Source organism: Salmo trutta, unplaced genomic scaffold, assembly GCF_901001165.1.
Source record: "Salmo trutta unplaced genomic scaffold, fSalTru1.1, whole genome shotgun sequence".
NCBI lineage: Eukaryota > Metazoa > Chordata > Actinopteri > Salmoniformes > Salmonidae > Salmo > Salmo trutta.
In genome coordinates, this window is record NW_021822708.1 from 56,455 (window position 1) to 68,888 (window position 12,434).

General features: G+C 48.3%; 1 protein-coding gene across 4 annotated transcripts in view; it reads right to left on the reverse strand.

Moving 5' to 3' along the window:
- The window catches only part of LOC115183932 (ubiquitin thioesterase ZRANB1), a 49,349-nt gene that overhangs the window by 8,220 nt on the left and 28,695 nt on the right, over positions 1–12,434 (reverse strand). For all 4 annotated transcript variants that reach the window (XM_029744910.1, XM_029744914.1, XM_029744909.1 and 1 more), the window contains 4 exons: positions 9,885–9,956; positions 5,971–6,169; positions 2,176–2,296; positions 1,038–1,167 (listed from right to left, as the gene is read on the reverse strand). In XM_029744910.1, coding sequence (XP_029600770.1) covers positions 1,038–1,167; positions 2,176–2,296; positions 5,971–6,169; positions 9,885–9,956 — 522 coding nt within the window. The remainder of the gene's footprint in view (positions 1–1,037; positions 1,168–2,175; positions 2,297–5,970; positions 6,170–9,884; positions 9,957–12,434) is intronic.

Consider the following 12,434-nt stretch of genomic DNA (forward strand, 5'->3'; position numbering starts at 1 on the left):
CTCCACTCACCTTGGAAACGAGTGTAGCCTAACGTTTCTCCACTCACCTTGGAAACGAGTGTAGCCTAACGTTTCTGCACTCACCTTGGAAACGAGTGTAGCCTAACGTTTCTCCGCTCCGCTCACCTTGGAAACGAGTGGAGCCTAACGTTTCTGCACTCACCTTGGAAACGAGTGTAGCCTAACGTTTCTGCACTCACCTTGGAAACGAGTGTAGCCTAACGTTTCTCCGCTCCACTCACCTTGGAAACGAGTGTAGCCTAACGTTTCTCCGCTCCACTCACCTTGGAAACGAGTGTAGCCTAACGTTTCTCCGCTCCACTCACCTTGGAAACGAGTGTAGCCTAACGTTTCTCCACTCACCTTGGAAACGAGTGGAGCCTAACGTTTCTCCGCTCCGCTCACCTTGGAAACGAGTGTAGCCTAAGGTTTCTCCGCTCCGCTCACCTTGGAAACGAGTGTAGCCTAACGTTTCTCCGCTCCGCTCACCTTGGAAACGAGTGTAGCCTAACGTTTCTCCGCTCCACTCACCTTGGAAACGAGTGTAGCCTAACGTTTCTCCGCTCACCTTGGAAACGAGTGTAGCCTAACGTTTCTGCACTCACCTTGGAAACGAGTGTAGCCTAACGTTTCTCCGCTCCGCTCACCTTGGAAACGAGTGTAGCCTAACGTTTCTGCACTCACCTTGGAAACGAGTGTAGCCTAACGTTTCTCCGCTCCACTCACCTTGGAAACGAGTGTAGCCTAACGTTTCTCCGCTCCACTCACCTTGGAAACGAGTGTAGCCTAACGTTTCTCCGCTCCACTCACCTTGGAAACGAGTGTAGCCTAACGTTTCTCCGATCACCTTGGAAACGAGTGTAGCCTAACGTTTCTGCACTCACCTTGGAAACGAGTGTAGCCTAACGTTTCTCCACTCACCTTGGAAACGAGTGTAGCCTAACGTTTCTCCTCTCCACTCTCCTTGGAAACGAGTGTAGCCTAACGTTTCTCCGATCACCTTGGAAACGAGTGTAGCCTAACGTTTCTGTACTCACCTTGGAAACGAGTGTAGCCTAACGTTTCTCCACGGAAACTCTTGTAATACTTCACTCCGTACACGATGATTGGTCGACGAAGAATGTGCGCTAGAACAAAGATGTGAGTCTGTTCCAGGCTGGCACCAGGCTGGGGGGAAAACAGACAGACAGGAAGACAGGAAAACAGACAGGAAGACAGACAGACAGGAAAACAGGCAGGTAGACAGGAAAACAGACAGACAGACAGACAGGAAAACAGACAGACAGACAGGAAAACAGACAGACAGACAGACAGGAAGACAGACACAGACAGACAGGAAAACAGGCAGGTAGACAGGAAAACAGACAGACAGACAGACAGGAAAACAGGCAGACAGGAAAACAGGCAGACAGGAAAACAGGCAGGTAGACAGGAAAACAGGCAGGCAGACAGACAGACAGGAAAACAGGCAGGTAGACAGGAAAACAGACAGACAGACAGACAGGAAAACAGACAGACATGAGATTGGTGATTAGGAGATATTCAATGTACTACAATACTTTAGTCTCCTCACAATGGAAGGCTTAAAGGGATAGTCTACCCAAATGACATTGGTTTTCTTATCCTGTCAACAATCTATGGACAAGGTATGACAGCAATCCGTTCTCTGGTTTAGTTTTCCTGGCCCTTTTGCCACATGCTAATGTTTTAGCATTGGTGGCACAAATCCCATTCAAGTCATTTTTATTTTTTATTTATTTGACCTTTATTTAACTAGGTAAGTCAGTTAAGAACAAATTCTTATTTATAATGACGGCCTACCAGGAAACAGTGGGTTAACTGCCTTGTTCAGGGGCAGAACAACAGATTTTTACCTTGTCAGCTCAGGGATTCAAACTTGCAACCTTTCGGTTACTAGTCCAACTCTCTAACCACTAGGCTACGCTGCCATTAGCATTTCAATCAATTTGAGAAACTTTCACATGATTTGGTCATGATAGTGACAGCTGTATATTGTATAACTCAGATCAGATAAACAAAGTACATCAAATAATAACATGGCATTATATAATACAAAAGCAGATAGAAAGGCTGATCTCTCTCTGTGTGTGTGTGTGTGTGTGTGTGTGTGTGTGTGTGTGTGTGTGTGTGTGTGTGTGTGTGTGTGTGTGTTACCTGGCTGGCCAGAGAGAGTATGAAAGCCCAGTCCTCCTGCCACTGTTCCTCTCGGAGGGAGAAGTGGAGACCAAAACTCTGAGAATACCAGGACTCCCACTCCTTCCACCGTGTGTAGAACCTGGAATACAGAACAAACACCTCATTACCAGGACTCCCACTCCTTCCACCGTGTGTAGAACCTGGAACACAGAACAAACACCTCATTACCAGGACTCCCACTCCTTCCACCGTGTGTAGAACCTGGAATACAGAACAAACACCTCATTACCAGGACTCCCACTCCTTCCACCGTGTGTAGAACCTGGAATACAGAACAAACACCTCATTACCAGGACTCCCACTCCTTCCACCGTGTGTAGAACCTGGAATACAGAACAAACACCTCATTACCAGGACTCCCACTCCTTCCACCGTGTGTAGAACCTGGAATACAGAACAAACACCTCATTACCAGGACTCCCACTCCTTCCACCGTGTGTAGAACCTGGAATACAGAACAAACACCTCATTACCAGGACTCCCACTCCTTCCACCGTGTGTAGAACCTGGAATACAGAACAAACACCTCATTACCAGGACTCCCACTCCTTCCACCGTGTGTAGAACCTGGAACACAGAACAAACACCTCATTACCAGGACTCCCACTCCTTCCACCGTGTGTAGAACCTGGAATACAGAACAAACACCTCATTACCAGGACTCCCACTCCTTCCACCGTGTGTAGAACCTGGAATACAGAACAAACACCTCATTACCAGGACTCCCACTCCTTCCACCGTGTGTAGAACCTGCAACGCAGAACAAACACCTCATTACCAGGACTCCCACTCCTTCCATCGTGTGTAGAACCTGGAATACAGAACAAACACCTCATTAGCTTTTCCTGCCAAGGATCAAAGACAACCCAAAGAACCAGCTAGACAGCAGTAGCCATCATCTAATCTCCTATGGATGTAACTACCTGCCGGGAGTCTCCTACTCTGCAACAAGGCTCCACTTAGTGATGGAGGAAAATACTGATAGTTACATATCGGGATATCTGTCTCTGTCTCTCTGTAGCGGACCTATAGTGGGCCATATCTCTCTGTCTCTCTGTAGCAGACCTATAGTGAGCCATATCTCTCTGGAGCAGACCTATAGTGAGCCATATATCTCTGTAGCAGACCTATAGTGAGCCATATCTCTCTGTAGCAGACCTATAGTGAGCCATATCTCTCTGTAGCAGACCTATAGTGAGCCATATCTCTCTGTAGCAGACCTATAGTGAGCCATATCTCTCTGTAGCAGACCTAAAGTGAGCCATATCTCTCTGTAGCAGACCTATAGTGAGCCATATCTCTCTGTCTCCCTGTAGCAGACCTATAGTGAGCCATATCTCCCTGTAGCAGACCTATAGTGAGCCATATCTCCCTGTAGCAGACCTATAGTGAGCCATATCTCTCTGTAGCAGACCTATAGTGAGCCATATCTCTCTGTCTCTCTGGAGCAGACCTATAGTGAGCCATATCTCTCTGTAGCAGACCTATAGTGAGCCATATCTCTCTGTAGTGGACCTATAGTGAGCCATATCTCTCTGTAGCAGACCTATAGTGAGCCATATCTCTCTGTAGCAGACCTAAAGTGAGCCATATCTCTCTGTAGCAGACCTATAGTGAGCCATATCTCCCTGTCTCTCTGTAGCAGACCTATAGTGAGCCATATCTCCCTGTCTCTCTGTAGCAGACCTATAGTGAGCCATATCTTTCTGTAGCGGACCTATAGTGAGCCATATCTCTCTGTAGCAGACCTATAGTGAGCCATATCTCTCTGTAGCAGACCTATAGTGAGCCATATCTCTCTGTAGCAGACCTATAGTGAGCCATATCTCTCTGTCTCTCTGTAGCAGACCTATAGTGAGCCATATCTCTCTGTAGCAGACCTATAGTGAGCCATATCTCTCTGTAGCAGACCTATAGTGAGCCATATCTATCTGTAGCAGACCTATAGTGAGCCATATCTCTCTGTAGTAGACCTATAGTGAGCCATATCTCTCTGTAGCAGACCTATAGTGAGCCATATCTCTCTGTCTCTCTGTAGCAGACCTATAGTGAGCCATATCTCTCTGTAGCAGACCTATAGTGAGCCATATCTCTCTGTCTCTCTGGAGCAGACCTATAGTGAGCCATATATCTCTGTAGCAGACCTATAGTGAACCATATCTCTCTGGAGCAGACCTATAGTGAGCCATATCTCTCTGGAGCAGACCTATAGTGAGCCATATCTCCCTGTAGCAGACCTATAGTGAGCCATATCTCTCTGTAGCAGACCTATAGTGAGCCATATCTCTCTGGAGCAGACCTATAGTGAGCCATATCTCTCTGTAGCGGACCTATAGTGAGCCATATCTCTCTGTCTCTCTGTAGCAGACCTATAATGAGCCATATCTCTCTGTAGAAGACCTATAGTGAGCCATATCTCTCTGTCTCTCTGTAGCAGACCTATAGTGAGCCATATCTCTCTGTAGCAGACCTATAGTGAGCCATATCTCCCTGTCTCTCTGTAGCAGACCTATAGTGAGCCATATCTCTCTGTAGCAGACCTATAGTGAGCCATATCTCCCTGTAGCAGACCTATAGTGAGCCATATCTCTCTGTCTCTCTGTAGTAGACCTATAGTGAGCCATATCTCTCTGTAGCAGACCTATAGTGAGCCATATCTCCCTGTCTCTCTGTAGCAGACCTATAGTGAGCCATATCTCTCTGTAGCAGACCTATAGTGAGCCATATCTCTCTGTAGCAGACCTACAGTGAGCCATATCTCTCTGTAGCAGACCTATAGTGAGCCATATCTCTCTGTAGCAGACCTATAGTGAGCCATATCTCCCTGTAGCAGACCTATAGTGAGCCATATCTCTCTGTAGCAGACCTATAGTGAGCCATATCTCTCTGTAGCAGACCTATAGTGAGCCATATCTCTCTGTAGCAGACCTATAGTGAGCCATATCTCTCTGTCTCCCTGTAGCAGACCTATAGTGAGCCATATCTCCCTGTAGCAGACCTATAGTGAGCCATATCTCTCTGTAGCAGACCTATAGTGAGCCATATCTCTCTGTCTCTCTGGAGCAGACCTATAGTGAGCCATATCTCTCTGTAGCAGACCTATAGTGAGCCATATCTCTCTGTAGCAGACCTATAGTGAGCCATATCTCTCTGTAGCGGACCTATAGTGAGCCATATCTCTCTGTTGCAGACCTAAAGTGAGCCATATCTCTCTGTAGCAGACCTATAGTGAGCCATATCTCTCTGTAGCAGACCTATAGTGAGCCATATCTCTCTGTAGCAGACCTATAGTGAGCCATATCTCCCTGTCTCTCTGTAGCAGACCTATAGTGAGCCATATCGCCCTGTCTCTCTGTAGCAGACCTATAGTGAGCCATATCTCTCTGTAGCGGACCTATAGTGAGCCATATCTCTCTGTAGCAGACCTATAGTGAGCCATATCTCTCTGTAGCAGACCTATAGTGAGCCATATGTTTGGAACATCGAATCGCAATATTGGGGGGTTCACTGTAACATATGAACAATAAAGTTATATTGTATTGTATTGGCCACAGCGTGTGGATACGGGGCCACAGCCGGCCACAGCCCGGCCACAGTGTGTGTGTTTCTCAACAGGAAGAGCAGTCGTGCAGTCTGTCCTGGAAATCTTTGCAGAGGACAGTGTGTGTGTGTGTGTGTGTGTGTGTGTGTGTGTGTGTGTGTGTGTGTGTGTGTGTGTGTGTGTGTGTATCCATATATCCGTGTGTTTCCTACCAGTGAGAGCAGTCATGCAGGCTGTCGTGGAGGGTCTTGCGGAGGACAGAGTCCTTGTCGTATATCCCCCAGGTAGCCTGCAGTACCGAGTCTAACAGGCAGTCTCCCTGTGTACGGTTCCACAGGGCATACAGTCTGCTGTCCAGCCTGGTACCCAGCTCCAAAGACCAGTTGATGATGGGAGACTCTTCCTCTAGCTCTGTAGAGACCACACACACACACACACACACACACAGAGAAAGGACACACACACACACAAAGAGAGAGAAAGGACACACAGACAGAGAGAAAGGACACACACACACACACACACACACACACACACACAGAGAGAGGACACATAAATTGTTATCCATTTGGAGAGGGAGGGAGAGAGAGGACACACACACACACACACACACACAGAGAGAGAGAACACACACATTGTTATCCATTTAGAGAGGGAGGGAGAGAGAGGACACAGCCACTCAATGACTTATTTCTTCTCTCGTCTCCACTTGGCCCTGCAACAACCAACTGGAGCATCCTATTTCTCCCACGTAACCCAATTACACTACTAGCTGAAATAGGTCACAAGACACCTCCGAGACCTAGACACACCTGGGAAAATCAGAGCAAGTGAACACTTAATAAGGATGTACAGCTGAAACGTCTGTATAGTTAACCCTGATGGTAACTAGCTAGCTGAGGAGAGGAGAGGGTGGTGAGGTAACTAGCTAGCTGAGGAGAGGGCGGTGAGGTAACTAGCTAGCTGAGGAGAGGAGAGGGTGGTGAGGTAACTAGCTAGCTGGGGAGAGGAGAGGGTGGTGAGGTAACTAGCTAGCTGAGGAGAGGGCGGTGAGGTAACTAGCTAGCTGGGGAGAGGAGAGGGTGGTGAGGTAACTAGCTAGCTGAGGAGAGGAGAGGGTGGTGAGGTAACTAGCTAGCTGGGGAGAGGAGAGGGTGGTGAGGTAACTAGCTAGCTGAGGAGAGGGCGGTGAGGTAACTAGCTAGCTGGGGAGAGGAGAGGGCGGTGAGGTAACTAGCTAGCTGGGGAGAGGGTGGTGAGGTAACTAGCTAGCTGAGGAGAGGGTGGTGAGGTAACTAGCTAGCTGGGGAGAGGGTGGTGAGGTAACTAGCTAGCTGGGGAGAGGAGAGGGTGGTGAGGTAACTAGCTAGCTGGGGAGAGGAGAGGGTGGTGAGGTAACTAGCTAGCTGAGGAGAGGAGAGGGTGGTGAGGTAACTAGCTAGCTGGGGAGAGGGAGGTGAGGTAACTAGCTAGCTGGGGAGAGGAGAGGGCGGTGAGGTAACTAGCTAGCTGGGGAGAGGAGAGGGTGGTGAGGTAACTAGCTAGCTGGGGAGAGGAGAGGGTGGTGAGGTAACTAGCTAGCTGGGGAGAGGAGAGGGTGGTGAGGTAACTAGCTAGCTGGGGAGAGGAGAGGGTGGTGAGGTAACTAGCTAGCTGAGGAGAGGGTGGTGAGGTAACTAGCTAGCTGAGGAGAGGGTGGTGAGGTAACTAGCTAGCTGGGGAGAGGAGAGGGTGGTGAGGTAACTAGCTAGCTGGGGAGAGGAGAGGGTGGTGAGGTAACTAGCTAGCTGAGGAGAGGAGAGGGTGGTGAGGTAACTAGCTAGCTGGGGAGAGGGAGGTGAGGTAACTAGCTAGCTGGGGAGAGGAGAGGGCGGTGAGGTAACTAGCTAGCTGGGGAGAGGAGAGGGTGGTGAGGTAACTAGCTAGCTGGGGAGAGGAGAGGGTGGTGAGGTAACTAGCTAGCTGGGGAGAGGAGAGGGCGGTGAGGTAACTAGCTAGCTGAGGAGAGGAGAGGGTGGTGAGGTAACTAGCTAGCTGGGGAGAGGAGAGGGTGAGGTAACTAGCTAGCTGGGGAGAGGAGAGGGCGGTGAGGTAACTAGCTAGCTGGGGAGAGGAGAGGGTGGTGAGGTAACTAGCTAGCTGGGGAGAGGAGAGGGTGGTGAGGTAACTAGCTAGCTGGGGAGAGGAGAGGGTGGTGAGGTAACTAGCTAGCTGAGGAGAGGTTGGTGAGGTAACTAGCTAGCTGGGGAGAGGAGAGGGCGGTGAGGTAACTAGCTAGCTGGGGAGAGGAGAGGGTGGTGAGGTAACTAGCTAGCTGAGGAGAGGGTGGTGAGGTAACTAGCTAGCTGGGGAGAGGGTGGTGAGGTAACTAGCTAGCTGAGGAGAGGAGAGGGTGGTGAGGTAACTAGCTAGCTGGGGAGAGGAGAGGGTGGTGAGGTAACTAGCTAGCTGAGGAGAGGGTGGTGAGGTAACTAGCTAGCTGGGGAGAGGAGAGGGTGGTGAGGTAACTAGCTAGCTGGGGAGAGGAGAGGGTGGTGAGGTAACTAGCTAGCTGAGGAGAGGAGAGGGTGGTGAGGTAACTAGCTAGCTGAGGAGAGGAGAGGGTGGTGAGGTAACTAGCTAGCTGGGGAGAGGAGAGGGTGGTGAGGTAACTAGCTAGCTGGGGAGAGGAGAGGGAGGTGAGGTAACTAGCTAGCTGGGGAGAGGAAAGGGTGGTGAGGTAACTAGCTAGCTGAGGAGAGGAGAGGGCGGTGAGGTAACTAGCTAGCTGGGGAGAGGAGAGGGTGGTGAGGTAACTAGCTAGCTGGGGAGAGGTAACTAGCTAGCTGGGGAGAGGAGAGGGTGGTGAGGTAACTAGCTAGCTGAGGAGAGGAAACTAGCTAGCTGAGGAGAGGGTGGTGAGGTAACTAGCTAGCTGAGGAGAGGAGAGGGTGGTGAGGTAACTAGCTAGCTGAGGAGAGGAGAGGGTGGTGAGGTAACTAGCTAGCTGGGGAGAGGAGAGGGTGGTGAGGTAACTAGCTAGCTGGGGAGAGGAGAGGGTGGTGAGGTAACTAGCTAGCTGAGGAGAGGAAACTAGCTAGCTGAGGAGAGGAGAGGGTGGTGAGGTAACTAGCTAGCTGAGGAGAGGAGAGGGTGGTGAGGTAACTAGCTAGCTGAGGAGAGGAGAGGGTGGTGAGGTAACTAGCTAGCTGGGGAGAGGAGAGGGTGGTGAGGTAACTAGCTAGCTGGGGAGAGGAGAGGGTGGTGAGGTAACTAGCTAGCTGAGGAGAGGAGAGGGTGGTGAGGTAACTAGCTAGCTGGGGAGAGGAGAGGGTGGTGAGGTAACTAGCTAGCTGGGGAGAGGAGAGGGTGGTGAGGTAACTAGCTAGCTGAGGAGAGGAGAGGGTGGTGAGGTAACTAGCTAGCTGGGGAGAGGAGCAGATTGGGGCTCCTAAAGGAGGACTCTTCGCATTTTCACCAGCTCATCTGAAAGACTGACTGACGCAGAATTATCACCCATAAAATTCACACCTAATATACACTGAGTGTACAAAACATTAGGAACACCTGCTCTTTCAATGACAGACTGCCCAGGTGAATCCAGGTGAAAGCTATGATCCCTTAAATCCACTTCAATCAGTGTAGATGAAGGTGAGAAGACAGTTTAAAGAAGGATTTTTAAGACTGGAGACAATTGAGACATGGACAAAATAGTTAAGTGCCTTTTGAACAGGGTATGGTAGTAGGTGCCAGGCGCACCAGTTTGAGTGTGTCAAGAACTGCAACGCTGCAGGGTTTTTCCCACACTCAACAGTTTCCCCGTGTGTATCAAGAACGGTCCACCACCCCAAAGGACATCCAGTCAACACGACAACTGTGGGAAGCATTGGAGTCAACATGGGCCAGCAGCCCTGTGGAACGCTTTCGACACCTTGTAGAGTCTTCCATCATTTTATCTGGTCATCTGAGACGGACGCAAAAGGATCACACACACACACACACACACACACACACACACACACACACACACACACACCTAACACATATTTGATTCTAATGGTAAATCTACAACATGCAGTACGTATCCCTGGCATGGGGTTGATGGGAGATATTGAGAAATACCCAGAATCCTCTGAGATCTTTTTACCTTTCTGTACATCTCGATCTAACACCTCATCAAACAGCTTCTCCTGGACTGCAGTGGGCAGGTCTTCGATGTCTGCAGAAACACACAATGAGAGAGAAAGAGAGAGAGGAATTAGGTGACTTAATAATATATTTGCTTTTTTTTTTATCAGCTAGATTACAAAATGCCCCTTGTTCACATTTGCCTATATTGACTGCCTAACACCCCCACTAATCAAAACGGTCATAGTGAAAATAGAAACAGCACTGAGAAAAGATGCTTGTAATGCTGCTCCATAAAACGGTCTACATTTTGCCAATGGTGACTGAACAGTAAACATGCTCTTCATAAACTGCTGCCTTCACAAAGAATTCATACCCCTTGACCTATTACACACTGTGTTGTGTTACAGACAGAATTCAAAATGGATTAAATAACAAAAAATCTCCCCCATCTACCCACAATACCCCATAATGACGAAATTAAAACATGTTTTTAGACATTTTTACTAATTTAGTGAAAATGAAATACAGAAATATCAAATTTTCAAAAGTATTCACATCCCCTAGTCAATACTAATCCGTTTCAGCTTTGAGGCGTCTTGGGGATGTCTGTTTCAGCTTTGAGGCGTCTTGGGGATGTCCGTTTCAGCTTTGAGTCGTCTTGGGTGTGTCTGTATCAGCTTTGCACATCCTGGATTCGGGGATTTTCTCCCATTCTTCCTTACAGATTTCCTCAAGCTCTGTTAAGTTAGCTGGCGAGCGGCGGTGAACAGCAATCTTCAAGTCTATCCACAGATTTTCAAATGGGATTCAAGTCTGGGATTTAGCTGGACCACCCAAGGATTTTCACACACTTGTTCTGAAGTCATTTCAGCGTTTGAGTTTATTTTATTTTTACAGGGACAGTGCACATTAATCAACGTTTCAGTAAAAGTGTCGGTTTTAGCCAGCCGGCTAATTTTCAACCGCAGTCCCCGTTGCGCTTTGGCTGTATGCTTGGGGTCATTGTCCTGTTGAAATGTAAATCTCCACAGTTTAAGGTCGTTTGCACTCTGAAGCAGGTTCTCATCGAGGCTTTGCCTGTTTTTGGCTCTATACATTGTTCCCTCCATCCTTACCAGTCTCCCAGTCCCTGCCGCTGAAAAGCATCCCCATAGCATGATGCTGCCACCGCCATGCTTCACGGTAGGGATGGTGTGATGAGCTGTGTCTGGTTTTCTCCAGACATAGCGCTTTGCATTCAGGACAACAACAAAAAAAATCCGATGTGTCTCATCAGACCACAGAATCTTTTGCCTTTATGCTCTTAGTCTTTCACGCGCCTATTTGCAAACTCCAGGCGTGCTGTCATGTACCTTATTCTCAGGAGTGGCTTCCGTCTGGCCGCTCTCCCATAAAGCCCAGATAGGTGAAGTGCTGTAGAGACTGTTGTCCTTCTGGCAGGTTCTCACATCTCAGCCAAGGAACTCTGTAGTCATTGGTGGTCATTGGGTTCTTGGTCACCTCCTTGACCAAGGTCCTTCTAGCCCGGTAACTCAGTTTGGTCAGACAGCCAGCTCTAGGCAGCGTCTGGGTAGTTCAATATTTTTTCCATTTCCCAATTATGGAAACTTTCAAGATTCTAGAAATTGTTTTATACCCTTCCCCAGATATATGCCTCATCACAATTATCAGGGATCTACGGAGAGTTCCTTGGACTTCCTGGTATAGTTTCTACACGAACATGCGCTGTCAACTGTGAGACCTTATATAGACAGGTGTGTTTCTTTCTAAATCATGTCCAAACTATTTAAAATTGGCCGCAGGTGGACTCCAAATAAAGTTGCAGTGACATCAAGAACGACGAAAAGAAATTGAATGAACCTGAGCTCAATTTGGAGTGTCATAGCAAAGGGGTGTGAATACTTAAGTAAATTAGATTCCATTTTCAATATATTTGTAACCAAAAAAATTCTGAAAAACATGTCTTCACTTTGTCATTGCGGACTATTGTGTTTAGATGGTTGAGAAAAAGAAAAAGGGAGATAAAAAAAAAATCCATTCTGAATTCAGGCTGTAACAACAAAATGTGGAATAAATCAAGTGGTATGAATAGTTTCTGAAGGCACAGTAGCTGCATGGCTAACTGCATACACAGAAGAGAACACTGATGGCCATTCTCTGGCTCAATAGTGAATACACTGGACTTGACAGAGAGAGAGAAAACCCTCTCACTGTAATGGCCTGAAGCCAAGCTCTGCCTGCACAGAAATACTAGCCTGCTCTGAAACAGAATACAACCCGGCAACTCTACTGTGTGTGTGTGTGTGTGTGTGTGTGTGTGTGTGTGTGTGTGTGTGTGTGTGTGTGTGTGTGTGTGTGTGTGTGTGTGTACAGTTAAGTGCACATCTCTGAAATCTCAATGACGATATTATGCAGGCAGGAAAAGACTGGCTGCAGTCTCTCTCTCTCTCCCTCACTAAGGCTAGCTACTGTACTACAAGACTGGATGCAGTCTCTCTCTCACTAAGGCTAGCTACTGTACTACAAGACTGGATGCAGTCTCTCCCTCACTAAGGCTAGCTACTGT